The following is a 15,410-nucleotide window of genomic DNA, read 5'->3' as shown; positions in this document are numbered from 1 at the left end:
TATCGCAACCAAAGGGTTGCCAAGGCACTACGGATCGGAGTGCTGAAAAATGACAAATATAGTAGTCTCAAGGGCACATGGAAACAGGTAGTTGGATAGACTTCCTGCCATAGCTGCTTGTTCCAATATGCCCCACAACTGGGAGAGTACTGCAGTCATTTCCTAGTGCCCTGATCTGTAGCACTTCAGAGACACTTTAGGTGAGATGCTGCCTGGCTTAACAACCATAAATGTAAATCCTAAAAGCTTCATGGTCGTAATTCCAGTTTTGTTGTTAATTGCTATTAAGTTAGCTTTGACATTTGGCAACTCTATGAATGAGACACCTCCAAGACACTCTGTCATCAACAATCCCGTCAACTCCTGCAAACCCAAGGCTGTTGTTTCCTTGAATGAGTCTACACACGCATAATGCAGTCTTTTCTTTTGCTACTGCCCCACACTCTACAAAGCATTAATCATGTTTTCTAATGAGTCATTTCATGTTATGATATAACCAGAGCCTCAGTTTAGTCATTTTGGCTTCAGGCTTGAGGATCATATTTCAAATGAACTGATTTTCCTTCTGTCCCCTCTCTTCACTGTCCAGCTTTCACAACAAAACATAGAAATGAGAAATATGATGGCATGAACGATCCTGACTTTGGTTTTTTGTGGGTTTTTCGGGCTATGTGGCCATGTTCTAGAAGAGTTTCTTCTTCAGAGACTTTGCACTTCAGGATTTTATCTAGTTCCTTATAGCTGCCCTTATAAATCCTGCTCTTCTTCTGATTTCTTAACTACACTTTCCATTTTGATTTATGACAGAGGCAAGGTATAGCAAATCTTTCCCAATTTCAGTGTCTTCATCACACACTTTGAAATTGTGTAAATCACTTGCAGTCATTTTTGTTTGTTTTTGTTTTCTTAATGTCCAACTGTATCTCTGCTTTTGTATTTTTTCCATCACTTTCCTCAATAGTTGCCCCAAGTCTTTTCTATTTTCCGCTAGTAGTATGGCATTATCGCTTAAATTGTTGTTTATTTCTCCACCTGCTCCTTTATTTCACCTTTTTCTTCTGAATGTAATCCAGCTTTCCATATTATATGTTCTGCATATAAATAAAACAGATGGGATGATAAAATGTAGCCTTCCCTGACCCCTGCCAATTGGAAACAATTGCTTTTTCTGAACAGTGGGCCCTCCCCTTACGCAGGGGATCCATTCTGGATCCCCCCATGTAAGAAGAAATCCACATATGCTCACACGTCATTGGAAACAATGGGGCACGTGCTCACAGCTCAGGGCAGTGTGCGCGCCATGAGTGCGCACGCCATTTCTTTTATCATTGTGCAGCTTCTGCATAAGCTGGAAGCTGTGTATAGTGCGCTCGTGTATGGCACAGGCACACTGTATTTTGAGCTTATAGCGGACTCTTGTTCTTAATATAGGTTACACATAAACAGTCAAATGTTGGGGCACATCCATTTCTTCTAGAGTAATCCATGCTTTCTCATGATTGTCACAATCAGAAACTTTACTATAATCTATAAAGCACAGACTGATTTTCTTTTGAAATTCTTTGGTGTGTCCCATAATCCAACATAGGTTTGCAATATTATCCTTTTTCTCAAGCCAGTTTAGACACCTAGTATTTCTCACTTCATATACAGTAAAAGTTTTCATTGTAGCATTTTGAGCATCACTTTGCTTGCATAGAAGATTAACATTATGGTCCAATTATTACTGCAGTCCCTTTTGGTGTCCCCTTTGGGGGGGACTGGAATGTGTATTAAGTGTTTGCAGTCTGCACACCATGTTTGGTTTCCCCTATTTGTTCACAGATTTTAGTTAGGATTTGAATGGATTCTTTTTCTGTAGCATCCTTCTATTGGTATGCCATTTGTTCCTGATGACTTATTCCTCCCAAGTGCTTTAAAAGCAGCTCCCACTTCCATTCTAAAACTGTGGGTTCATTGACAAAAGTTTTCTCCTTAAATAAATCTGTCTTCCCTTCATCTCTTTTATAGTGTTCTTCAGTGTACGGCTTCAAAAATATTTATACTTTTTTCTTGATCAGGCATTAGTCTCCTGCCAGTCATTTAGCATCCCTACTCTTGGTTTGAATTTCCCCTTGATTTTTCAGATCTTGTGGAAGAGCTTTGGTCTACCTTTTTTATTTTCTTCCTCTGTTTATTTGCACTGATTACTAGCTCTCTTTGTCCTTATGTACAAATTGCTGAATAGTTGTGTTCAGCAACTCTGAACCTATTTTTCTCATCCTTTACTTTTGCTTCTTGGCTCTTCATAATTGTGTGAAGATTTTCATCTGTCATCCAATGAGGCATTGTTCATTCTGCATTCTTCACTGACCAACTATCCCTGGTTTTGATCCAGAGTTCTTCTGGCTCCTGGTCTATAAGGCTTAATAGCATAAATCTATCCTTTACATGGTGATAAATATTACAGGGGTGTCCTTTCAGTTTGTATTTTGACATGGTGATTTATTTAGTGTACTTCTTTAGCTTTAGTCTAATTTTATTATATTATTATATCTGCTCCTGGTCTTGTTTTACAAAGACAATGCCAAGTGAAATGGGATAGTGAGAACCCCCATATGAGTATCTTAAGTAGAGTGTTAATTTTTTTAAACGAACATGAAGAATATACACTGATATACCACAAAGAACATACAATATCCATGGTAAGAAATTCATCTTAAGTATATTAATCATCCCCCAAATGCTTAATTTCAGAAACATCCATCTCCCCATATCAAGAGATATTTCAACCAGCAGCACAGGCAAACTCAGCTTAATCACCTGAGTATTATCCTGAGGAACCAATATACCTAAATATCTGCTAGCTACAGATCATCAATGAAACTGTCAACTGGCAAACTGCTGGCAAACAGTTGAAATGAACTTAAGTCTAGACTATACAACTTCAGACTATGGGTTCACATGGTAGAAGAAGAAAAAATCCTGTATAAAGAGAATTTGCTATCAAGTAGACGGGCTACAGTGTTGCTGTCTCCTTGACATTTTGTATGTTTCGTTTTCTATATGTAAGCATAAAAATGCAATAGTGAAATCTTGTTTCAAGTAAGTCCTCACCACCACTATGACATTGTAGCTTCCAGAAACAAGTTTACCACATCACTGAGAACAACATCTGACAAGTGACATAATCCCAAACCTTGTTTGTCAACATAGCTTAAATGGGCAGGGAATTACATTTGTAGAGAGAATATACTAGGTGTATTTGTCCTTTTCTTTGCCTACTAGTTCTTTCCTGCAGATGTACTCACCTCCATATTTATCCTAGTCTCTGTTGTGCAAAAATTGTGTAAAAAAAATGCTGGTTGTGGTAGTTTCAGGGACAGTGCATATGTAAGGAAACACTGAGCATCCCTTTCAAATCAACAGTTATCTACTACATGTGTATGGCCCCTCAGTCTAGGTGACTGCAACATCGAGAACCTGTCTGCTTGCTAGCATGTAGTTCCCTATCATCTGGATTATGAAAATGCCTTACATTATCATCATACATCTGTCCAATTGGCTTTGCAGATCGAAAAGCATCCTTTCATGTGGAGTGTCTAAAAAAACAGAAAAATAAGAGTGCAGAAGTCCCACAGAAGACAGTATTACCCTTGCATCTGGTACATCATCAGGTGAGCTTTCTTCTCAAAACACTTAACCACAGAATCTTACTCTATCTGAACAGCAGTGTACGTAATCTGAGGATAAATCTGAGCCCAATTGTGCTCATTGAAGGGAGAAGTGATACTGATGACCAAAAATGCTGTTTATCCATTACATCTGCATCTTTTCCTGGAAAGAACAGACTGCTTACCTGTAACTGTGCTTCTTTGAGTGGTGAACTCATGCATGTGAGTGGAAATCTGTGAACTCACACATATGAGTTCTTTTGCACCTACATAGTCTTTTGGAAATTTCTAGAGCTGAGCAGAGTGATTGTTGGTGGTATTCCTGCTCTTTTCCTCAGTCCTCATACACTGTACTGTAGAGGAGAAGATAACAATATAGGTAGAGTAAAGGCACTCCCATCAAAGAAGTGTGTGTATCATGTGAGTTCATAGGTGACCATTAAAATAACCTGTTACTTTTTTTTCTTTACAAGTAGCATCTTGTTAACATCTTGTTTTTCTTCATTTTCTTATTCACCCATATGCCATATGCATGGGTGAATACCAAGCTGACTGGCCTAGAAGTGGTGTCGTCGTCAATGGGAAAAGGAAAAAAAGACTACTCCCCCAAAGCAGGTGTTCCCACAAGCTTTGAGAACAAACATCTAGCAGAGACATATTGGTTAGAAAAGCTGCCAGAGCCACCATGGCTCTGGTTTACTGTCTTCTGATTGTAGGCATCAAAAGCTTCCTGGCGAGCTTATAACACAACTGCATCATCATTGCAACTCACTTGAAAATTCATTGGGAAGATGCCAATACACCATTCCTTGAAATCTCATAAAAATAGACAGTCTGTTTATCAAACAAAAGCCTTTGGTTCTAGCTATATAAAGGACCAAAACCCTCCAAATAAGCTGTCTCATTTGACATGGCATGGTTTTAAAAAATACAGGAAGTGTGACATGTTGAGACAACTGAAACTTTGATACCACCTTCAATAAGAAAGTGTTGTCTGGGGAGAACATCACCTTATCTTTATGGAGTAATAGGAGAGGCAAATCGCAGTAATAAGCTGTAACGTCACTTGTCCATCTGGCAGATGCAACTGCCTCCAGAATCATGGTTTTTGAGCATCCCATATTTGAGCAAATTGTTTGAACATGTGGTGGCTGTGTAGCTTCCAACATCCCCGAAAACAATTTAAAAATTGGTAATTTTTGACATAAAATAGTGATGGGAGGGCCTAGAGACTCTTACTGGACTGTAAAAAAAATTACAAAGTTGCTTTGTAAAATCAACTGGTTTTCAACATTACACTTTTTCAACGTTACACCAAGCAGAAAGGAGAGTCTATACATCTTAGATCCAATTCATACATAGAATCATAGAATCATACAGTTGGAAGAGACCGCAAGGGCCATCCAGTCCAACTCGCTGCCATGCAGGAAATCCAGATCAAAGCATCCCCGACAGATGGCCATCCAGCCTCTGTTGTGCAAAAATTGCACATGAGGATGGTCATATGATTGATTGCTTGGAGGCCTGGTTGACTCAACCTTCCATCCTTTCATAGGTTGGAAAAATGAGTACCCAGCTTGTTGGGGGCAATTGGCTTAGATATTGTAAATCACTAAGAGAGTGTTGAGTTCACTATTAAGCCGGTACAGAAATGTAAATACTATTGCTATTGCTTACCAGACTGTAAAAAAAACAATTACAAAGTTCATTTGTAAAACCAACATGCCTTGTTCTTCACTACTGCTGATTCTCTTCTTTTTCCTATCTTATTCATCATCATATTTTAGGTCTTTTTACCAGGAGGGGGATAAAAATAGAGAATTCCATTAACTGATTCTGTTAATCTTCCAAAATTTCTATATTCCATACTCAAAGGAATGAAATGGTAAAAAGCACATCTGATCATTTTGAATGTAAGGTGCTAGATTTCCAGTTCTATGTGAAGAGGAGATAGTCAAAGTTGCATATTAATCAATTGCTGTATTGGTTTTTCACCAATACAGAGGATATATGCTTTAAACAAAGTTTATTAAATAAAAGGCAGCAGAATATCAAAACAGTCCCATTTAAGTCATATAGATCAGACTAACTTCCAGTTAAACCTAATATTTTTTCAAGACATCTTTTACCATTTTCCCCTCATATTCTGATTCAGTCACTTGCAGTCATACTAATTTACTCTGTTCTCTTTTTTCTCTGTTTATAGGCACTAGCAGTTGCAGGTCTGAGTCCTCTTCAAAGAAGCCATTCACCCGTACGGTATACTCGGTCATGTGGCACACCCCCTGCTACACTCTGTGCACAAGACTGGCCACAGCAACCTATTCAAACACTACAACCTGAACAAGAGGAGTCTGATGAGAAGCTCAATAATAGTTTCCCATCAATATATTGCAGCTCCTTGTATTCTGAAAGCACCAGCTCTAGCAGCACTCGAAAAACTAGGCCAGTCTCCCTCACAGTTCCCAGCCATACAAGAGAGTGTGGCAGGCAATTTCATGGCAGTGCTAACAGCCTTGTTGAAGCGGTGAGTGGATGCAGTATTAGTAACAGTTGTAATAAAGACAATAACAGTTAAATCTATCTGTTTGCATGATATTCTAATTGATCAAAATTAGAATATCAGCCCACATCAGCCCCCACAGAATTCCTAAGGGCTGCACACCCAAAAACTTCATGGGGATATTTTTTAAAGAAGACACCAAGTATGCTCATCATGAACTCTGAGCCTTTTCTCAAAACCAGAAATGAGTGGAAGGTTGCTTCCTCTTTGAAAAGGGCAACTAAAGCGGACCAGGAGGAGAACACAAAATGGTTGATTATACACTTGACGAGATACTATTGGTCATTTCTAACATAAAATAGGGATGGGGGGGGGGGTCTAGGGACCCTTACCAGACTGTAAAAACCAGTCCTGAGGCCATATATAACCTGCAGACCACATTTGGTCTACCCCAGGTATAGACAAGAGCTAACCTTTGTTGATGAAGAATGATTCATTTTAATCAGTTTATTTCAAAATTGTGTAGATTGCTTTTAGAGTTTGTTGCTCAACTTTATTGTTTTGTAATGTTCGTAAAAGGCAGCTTTATAATATTCAGAAAGTCAGTTAATATATGATACAGTGCGCCCTTACCTTATGCGGGGGATCCATTCCAGACCCCTCCGCATAAAGCAAATAGCGCGTATGCTTGAGCCCCATTGAAAATAATAGGGCTCGTGCATGGCGTGTGTGCCATTGCAACTCTATCAGCATGGCTTTCAGCATAAGCTGAAAGCCATGTGAAAGGCTCCCATGTATGACATGGGCACACTGTAATTAGATATATCTTACTGAACCACCAATTCCATCCAGATGTATTGTTCTTCAGACTTGTGGGAACTCTTTTCTTGTCAAACCTTAATTAACAATAAACTTATTAAAGGAAAATAATTCAATAGGGAAATGTCTAGTAACTAGAGGTTTGGGAGCTGAAGGTTGTAAATGAGCTGTATCAGTATACTAAGTTTTCTAGTTTTCCTATCATTACTGCAAGCCCTGAAAACCAGAATTTCCATGTCTTTAACAAAAACTTTCTTTAAAAGCAATAGATTTATCTGCAGGCAGAAATAACCACAATAAATGATAGAGTTGTTTAATGCTGTTAGAACTATTCAGTTAATTAATGTGCTGTTTTTTTCTCTGTAGCCAGAAAGCTGCCAGGAAATATGTTAGTCCAGATTGATGGTTCTAGAAGGAAAGGCCTAATCTGCTCCATTCATTCTGCAGTGTACATTTAAAGCAGCAGGAGCCAAATAAGGTTGCTAGGTCAGCAAACCCAGACCTTGAGATTTCCAGATCAAAACTGGAGACTGTGATGTCACATTCTCTGAACAACTGTGTTTTAATATATGGTTGATGCTTAATGACATCACCAGGTCCAGTCCCCTGTAAGTTAAATGAAAACACAAAGTCTGACAATAGAATTAGGATTTGTTTTCATACCAGCACATCCTTTTTCAGTTGTTGTTTTCAGCACATGCTCTCACACAGAAAATCTCCCAAGCTGTCTGTTTACACATGGGATGAGTCTGCAACCCATAGGCAATTTTTCAAACTTCTGACCAAGTCCACTGAGTTTGGGGAAAAAATTAACATCAGCAAGGAAGAATGTATGCTGTTTACTAGCACTCACTCAGGAAAAGGGGAGCCCTCTGCAGCACAACCTCCTTCCATCAGAATAGCACTATTGTCAGTCCACTCATAGCATCCCAGTCACATGTTATTTCTGCCTCTGGTATTCAATTTTCTTACATTTTCTATTATAGAAGTAATGCTGAGGAATATATTAATTTCATTAACTGAGGTATACCTGTATACAGAGCCAGGCCATCTCTGAAGTGCAAGGAATGAATAATTTTACAGGTTTCCTTGCTGTAAACAGCCACTGCAGCCAGCCCAGGCAATTTTAAAAATAAATACATATTTGGTCAGCACAAGACACTTTACTTATTTATTTAGTGGATTTATATCCTGCCTTTCTCCCGAAATAGGATTCAGTAGCAACACTTCCTAGCAATTTAACCCTCTACTATCAACCCACAGATGATATAGTAGAATCTGAGGCTCAAAATCATGCTCAGGTGTCTAGAAACCCCAAACAAAACAAAAAAATGCTTCAAACCAACTTGAGTATTCTGTTTCTCTCTTTGCTAGCAAGTGGATGAAAGATAAAGAGCTGGCATCTCAAACTGGTCTTCCATGTAAGCAGAAATTATTTCTACCAACCCCTCCCTCAATCTGAAGCTTCCAACACAGTTTGTAGCATTCCCCCAATCCCAAAAGCAGATTTTAGGGGGTGCAGGGTATTGCAGTGTAAACGGAGATGTTTAAAATCCACATGTACAAAGTTCCTGTTTCAAGAAACATAAATGCATTGCAGAGTATGCTTAAACTCACTGAAATCGATAGGTTTAAGTATGCCCAGCTCTACACTAGATTTAGGACAAAGTTAGAATTCAAGTCATTTCTTTCATCATAAAACATCCCCTTCAAAAGTTTACTGTCAATGAGATTTATGAATGTTGGACAGTCCTTGCTACAGTATGTGATCTAATACCAATTTCTGCTTTTTCCCTTATGTTTGATCCCTGTCTGATTAAAGGTCTTGATTTCAGAAGGACTCATGCAGTTTGCTCAAGATCCAAACTTCATTGAGGTCACAACCCAAGAACTAGCTGATGCCTGTGACTTGACGATAGAAGAAATGGAGAATGCTGCAGACAACATTCTCAATGGTAACAGCAAGCCAAGCCCCAATGGCAACCTCTTGCCTTTTGTTAATTGCAGGGACCCAGGGCAGGACTGTATGGGAGAGGAAGCAGCCCAAAGCCCAGATTGTAGAAAAAGTCAAGAGGAGCCTAAGGACAGCAGGATTTATATCAGCAGCCTGTAGCTGCCAAGGCTGAAAGTGATGCTGGTGTGTTTTTTTTAATTTGTTTCAATGTTCCTAATGGGTTTGTTTCAGAAGTGCCTCACTGTTCTCGTGACCTGGAGTAACCAGAACAGCGTTCTTCATTCATTTCTGTCAGGAAGAATCACAGAGTTGGGTGGTGTAAAGAGCTTTCCAGGAGTGAATATACAACCCCAGCATGTGTCCATGAAGGAAGAATGAGGAGAAGTAAAAGGAGAAGAGTCAGCTCCCTCCTTTTTCAGTCCCTGCACAAGGAACAACAGCTGCTTCCTGAATGTGAAGGAGAACCTCAGCTTCCTGTGGATGGCCCTAGCCAAAAGGACACTGCATCAAACGGGTGTCTTTCAACTTTGCTTGTACAAAAAAAAAAAAGAATCATTTTGCACATATTCTGTATGAGCCTCACCGTCTCCATAAAGCCAAGGCCCTTTCAATCTGCAAGTGGAATGGAAGACTTCTGCAACAGTTCCCCACGTTTTGCTGAGGAGATGGAAGCAGAAGTTAAAGGGTATAGGAGATGCAAGTGGCAATACTGCAGATGCTTATAGATGGAAATGCAGAGACTCCCAAGGCAGTTTTCTCTGCCAACCAATCAGAGCTCAGGCAGTTTTCCCTGCCAACCAATCAAAGCTCTGACAGCTAGCTGGGTCAATTGCTCCAAGAGCAGGAAACCAGCTCTGTCAAACCGGAGTTCAGGCAACCCGCCCATTTCGAAAAGAGGTGGTGATGGGCTTATGTAGATCTCTCCTTGTTTTTGCTGTTTAATATTTTCTTGAAAGCATGTTCCGATTTTTATTTTTGAATACTTTATTTTATTGAATTTTAATTTTTGAAGGAGAGGAGTGAAGGGAGTGTTTACAAAGTTTTGTAATCACCTACCTTTTTTTCACTTTGCAAATGTTTAAAATTGTTTTGATTTATGTTGTACTATTTAATTATTATTATTTTTTTCCATTTTGTTTTCTTCCATTGAGATTTGGTAGAAGCTAATAATATTAGACGAGTTTTGCCAACCATTATGTACACCAGAATTTGTAATTTCATTTGAAGTACTGGTAAATTCCTTTTTTTGTTGTTGTTTTTATAATTTAAAGATAGTAGGCAATGCACTTGATATAGTCTTGCACATATGAGTGATCGATTTGGATTCTTTATAGTGCTAGGGTGTATGAACAAGTGAGTGGGACTGAGTGAGTGAATGAGTGAGGGAGTGAATGCACACCTGGAAGTATGTATGTTCATACAGTTCTCTGCTTCCTGGTTATAATTGCAGGAGAGCTGTATCTGGGGTCATTTGAGAGCAAAATAAACCACTGTCTCTGCTTTTGAAGGGGGAATCAGTAACTCTTTGCATTTTCTGTTCCACAAGATATGCAAAAACAATGCAATAATTAATTTTGAATACAATTTGTGAATTGTGCTGGCATTAAAATGGTATAAAAAAAACCAAGGGGATTAAAACAAAACAAAACAATGAAAACCAAGTAAGGAAGAGTTACGTTTCTATATATTCTGTGTGATGTTTTATTGCATTGATAATGTTTCTGTTGAAGAAACCGTAATACTTGAATTCAGGTCAGTTTCAGTATTTTTCAACTATTTTTTTAAAATGAATTGCAATTGTGCCAAGCAAATATAACGAATTAAGTTTGTTTAAAGGGGGGGGGATAACAATTCTTGTATATTTTGCTGCATGTAAAGTAAATCATTTCGTATTTGGAGTGTGCCAAGCTTTACCTTTGAACTTTTAAGTGCTTTTCTACATGTGGTTGGGGGAAAGGGTTTGGTTTGTTTTTGTTTGTTTTTTTCATTTTTTTAGTCTGTACAATGGACAACGTGTACCTGGTGTTAAGTAACTATTCTGCAACCCACTGACAGGTTGAACGTTAACTGATTTTGCATATCTTGTGTTCACTTTCCTTTTTCTGCCCTTCCTTAAACATGCATGATAACGAATTGGGAAATGCATCTTGCTTTTGAAGCTGGCAGATTTTATCCAGATTTCACCCATTTGCACAGTTTCTCTCAATGATTGTCTTTATTAAAGAGTGGCAAATTCCATATGCCAAGAGAAATCAGGTAGATCCATTCCTATAAACTGAACTGGCATCAGCAACTCTAGTAAGGAGGAATCTCTCCGTTATTTTATTACACAGAGAAATTTATAGAATAACTTAGTGACATTAAACCATGATTTTCAGGATTAAGCAAAAATTTAGTAGCATCTTTCTGTCAGAAAGGATGTACAGTATTCTTAACTAAATTTGCATATTTAGAAGGTCTACAAATACTTTAGATAATAAGCTGAAACATTTTCATGTTATTAGTATGATTAGGAAAGGCAAACTGAGAATACAACAGTTTTTAACATAAATTTTTAAAACATGCTATATATAGGAAAGAACAAACAGATGCACAAGTATAAGATGGAGAAATCACTAAAAAGTAGCATTACTGAGAAATATTAGAAGATGATTACAAAATATGAACCTGGTTACAAGTCAACAACAATATGAAAATAAGAGTCAAGGCAAGTATTATTCTAGGTTGCACTAACTGAAGTAATGTGTTATGTTTTAAAATCGCTTTCAAAGTGAAAATTGGAGATGATTCATAAAATGATAAACAAAAACAAATAAAGTGAAAGAATCTGGCAAGTCTAGCTTCCAGGAAAAGATAACTATTTGTACCAGATAGGTTTACTAGTTTTAAAACTTTAAAAACAAGTGACAAAATCAGGTGGCAATTGGTTACCACAATCCCAGTTCAGAGACTGCAGGCACCTAAGCATCTCTGCCATCATGAATGAACAACTATACGGTCGGCATTATGACCCTTTCAGCACAAAGCATTAGTTTAGGAGGGATGACCTAGAACAAGACATGTCAGAAAATATTAGCATTGTTATAACTGACAGCATGGACGAAAAGCCTGTTAGGGACATATGTTGGTGTAACACCAGTGTATGTACGTTTACATTCATTGCAGAAAGAGCTATCCAGTTCTGCTTTTTGAAACAATCCTTTCCCACACTTCAGTTTGATGCCACACCTGCATGTCTAATCATTATTATTGGCCTCAGTATCACTGGTACTAGCTGGAGGTTCAGGGGGGTAACACCAACTCACCCCTTCTGCAGTGCCAGATACTCTGTGTGATATTACCGTCTTGGGAATCATGTAGGTCACTGGTTCTCAGACATTGCTACTCCAAATTATTTTGACTTCAACTCCCAGAACCCCTGACCTTTGGCGAAACAAGTCCAAAATACCTGAAGAATCAGAATTTAAGAATTAATTAAGTAGGTAGTGTTCTTTGAAAATACACACGCCTCAAGACAGGAAAGGTGCACATGCAGATCATGGTACATACCAGACAATGATAGGAAAACATATTTAAATTACTGGAGCAGAGGGAGGATCTAATTATACAGAAATTTAGTTATTCATCTAAGAATTCTGTTAAGGACTGCAAATTTTTTCAAATTAAGATGCATAGGTATTTTCTGAGAATGGCTTAATTTTATGATACCTTACCTAAGAAAATCCTATGAAATTCCTAAGTCATAGAATCAAAGAATAATAGAGTTGGAAGAGACCACAAGGGCCAAGTCAACAAATGACTTGAAGGCACATATACATAGACCTCAAGGTAGAAACATATAGAGTTCCTCACCCAATGTTTTACATAACCACATTCTATGCATATTCAAGACACCTACTCAAAGGTCTTCCAAATAAAGTTAATTCTGCTCTGAAGCGTGTGGTTTGTGCACTGTTTTATAAAGCTCACTCTTCCCAGTGGCTGACAGTACTGATGGGTGACTGATAGTGTTACTCTTCAAAATACATAATTCACCTGTTTCATTTTTCCCTCCTTAGAAGACTTTATCTGGTAAGAAAATTAGGCTGGACAGTTACAAGTAGAACATCATCTGGACCTCTTATAAAATTCTACAAATGAGGTAGGACAATTCCACAATAAAGCCTTACCTAGAAGTACCCTAAGTGTCAGGTAATTCATTTAGAAGACAAATTAGAACCTTGATCTAAAGCTTGTTTTATCCTTTTGGTTTTCCTCAGTATCCTACAATAAATAATTCTGTATATTTAATCAGAAGAATTGTCACCTGATCTTACATATAAGTTTTTGCCACAGCAGAACAAACTGAAGGCTATAAAGACTGATGCTTACCAGCAAGTGAAATCCATATCAATTCAGAAGCAAGCATTAGCTTATTGGATGCAAACCAACATAAGAATGAAGCACAGCTAAACACACTGAAATAGTCAGTTCTGTTCAGCAATTAATTTTCATTAAGATTCTTATATTCTTCAAACAAAAAAAGACATTAAAAACCAGTTTATATTATTAAACTGGTATTAATACAATTTCAAACTATAGCAAACACAATAAACTTCAATAAAGTAAGAGACCACAGTACAATTGTACACATGTCTATTCAACCATACATTCCACTCTGTTTGATAAGGTTTACTCTCCAGCAAGTATATAGATAATTGCAGTCAAAAATATCTTCCAAAAGAGGAGTGTCTTTAAATTATGTCTAAAAATCATGGCAAATCACTATACATAGATAGATCCACATTCTCACAACTAGAATTCCCTGAAGCATATATATGCCCTATATATGAAAGCTGCAAACCACTACAAACTATTACGTATCTAGTAGACTTATACAGTATTCCACTTTTCTATGAAACCATATTCCAAGCAGTTAATAGAAAAAGATTAAATAACATATACAGTCGGCCCTTCTTATACACGGATTTTTTATACACGGATTCAAGCATCCACGGTTTGAAAGTGTTTAAAAAAAGTATAAATTTCAAATATCAAACCTTGATTTTCCATTTTTTATAAGGGACACCATTTTGCTATGTCATTATATTTAATGGGACTTGAGCATCCACGGATTTTGTTATTCACGGGAGATCTTGGAATCAAACCCCAGTGTATAACAAGGGTCCACTGTACTATACTTTGTTGTTGTTGTCAGCTACCCTTGAGTCAACTTTGACTCACAGCAACCCTGTGAGGGTGAGACCTCTCCAAGACCTCCTGTCCTCAACCTTTCTGCTGAGGATGCCTGTGCCCTCCCTGATTGAGTCTAGCCATCTAGCATGCAGTCTTCCTCTGCCTTCCACCTTTCCTAGCATCATTATTTTCTAATGATTTATTTTTCCTCATGATGTGGCCAAGATGCAACAGTCTCAGTTTAGTCATCTTAGCTTGATGTGTTCTAGGACCCATTTGTTTATCTTCTTGGCCATCCATAGTATCCTCAGTACTCTTCTCCAGCACCACATTTCAAATGAGTTGATGTTCTTCCTATCAGCTTTTTTTTAACTGTCCAGCTCTTTCATCTGTACATGATGATGGGGAATACAATAGTTTGGACGATCCTCACTTTAGTGTTTAGAGTTATATCTCTTCATTTCATGATCTTGACAGTTCTTTCAAACAGCCTTTCCCAATCCTAGTCTTCATCCGATTTCTCGACATCAGTCTCCATTCTGATCAATATTTGAACCAAGATATGGGAACTCTATTTCAATTTTCTCATCATCCAGGATGAACTCTTACAGATCTTCTGTGGTCACTATTTTGGGGGGGTGGGGGGGTACATTCAGCATTAATCCAACCTTGGCACTTTCCTCCTTGACTTTCTTGAGTAATTGCTTCAGGTCTTTGTTTGTTTCTGCTAGTAATATTGTGTCATCTGCATATTTTAGTAGTATTGTGCCATCTTCATATTTTAGGTTATTAGTTCCTTCTTTCCACCTTCACTCCGCCAGCCTCTGAATCCAAGACTGCTTTGTTTATGATATTTTCTGCATACAGATTAAATAGATAGAGTAATAGTATGCAGCCTTACCTGACCCCTTTGCTGAATGGGAATATTTCTGTTTCTTCGTATTCTGTTCTGATAGCAGCCACTTGTCTTGACTACATCAGGACAATCAGTTGTTGTGGCACTCCCATTCCTCTAAGAGCAACTCATAGCTTTTTGTGCAATCAAAGCCTTGCTTCAGTCAATAAAGCACATGCAGATTTTCTTCTGGAATCCCCTGGTGCACTCCATTATCTAATGTATGGGGCTCAACAGACTGCCCCAAAAGGGTGGACTGGAGCCGCCCGTTTTTGCTCCCGAGGGAGCCCACAGCAGCCAAAATGTGTGGGCTCCCTCTGCACCCAAAAGAACCTGCTAAAAGAGGGGGGGGGGTTGGCATGCGCGGGCGCCACCATCAGTACACCATTAGTGCACTGCACTGTGGCAAGC

The 15,410-nt window shown here is 38.3% G+C and overlaps 1 protein-coding gene and 1 long non-coding RNA gene across 8 annotated transcripts in view; one reads left to right on the top strand and one right to left on the bottom strand.

The window, feature by feature from the left end:
- CACNA1C (calcium voltage-gated channel subunit alpha1 C) overlaps positions 1 to 10,827 on the top strand; it is a 527,437-nt gene extending 516,610 nt beyond the window's left edge. For 6 of the 7 annotated variants that reach the window (XM_042470414.1, XM_042470413.1, XM_042470415.1 and 3 more), the window contains 3 exons: positions 3,553 to 3,656; positions 5,860 to 6,180; positions 8,798 to 10,827. In XM_042470414.1, coding sequence (XP_042326348.1) covers positions 3,553 to 3,656; positions 5,860 to 6,180; positions 8,798 to 9,088 — 716 coding nt within the window. In that variant the 3' untranslated portion in view covers positions 9,089 to 10,827. The remainder of the gene's footprint in view (positions 1 to 3,552; positions 3,657 to 5,859; positions 6,181 to 8,797) is intronic. The other variant, XM_042470416.1, reaches the window with a different exon arrangement.
- An 814-nt stretch (positions 10,828 to 11,641) lies between these two features.
- LOC121932089 overlaps positions 11,642 to 15,410 on the bottom strand; it is a 17,741-nt gene continuing 13,972 nt past the window's right edge. The window contains exon 5 of the long non-coding RNA XR_006104264.1: positions 11,642 to 12,377. This is a non-coding gene — a long non-coding RNA (uncharacterized LOC121932089). The remainder of the gene's footprint in view (positions 12,378 to 15,410) is intronic.

This window comes from Sceloporus undulatus, chromosome 5 (genome assembly GCF_019175285.1).
Source record: "Sceloporus undulatus isolate JIND9_A2432 ecotype Alabama chromosome 5, SceUnd_v1.1, whole genome shotgun sequence".
Lineage (NCBI taxonomy): Eukaryota > Metazoa > Chordata > Lepidosauria > Squamata > Phrynosomatidae > Sceloporus > Sceloporus undulatus.
The sequence above is the reverse complement of the archived record's forward strand: the minus strand, read 5'-3'. Positions and strand labels throughout refer to the sequence as shown.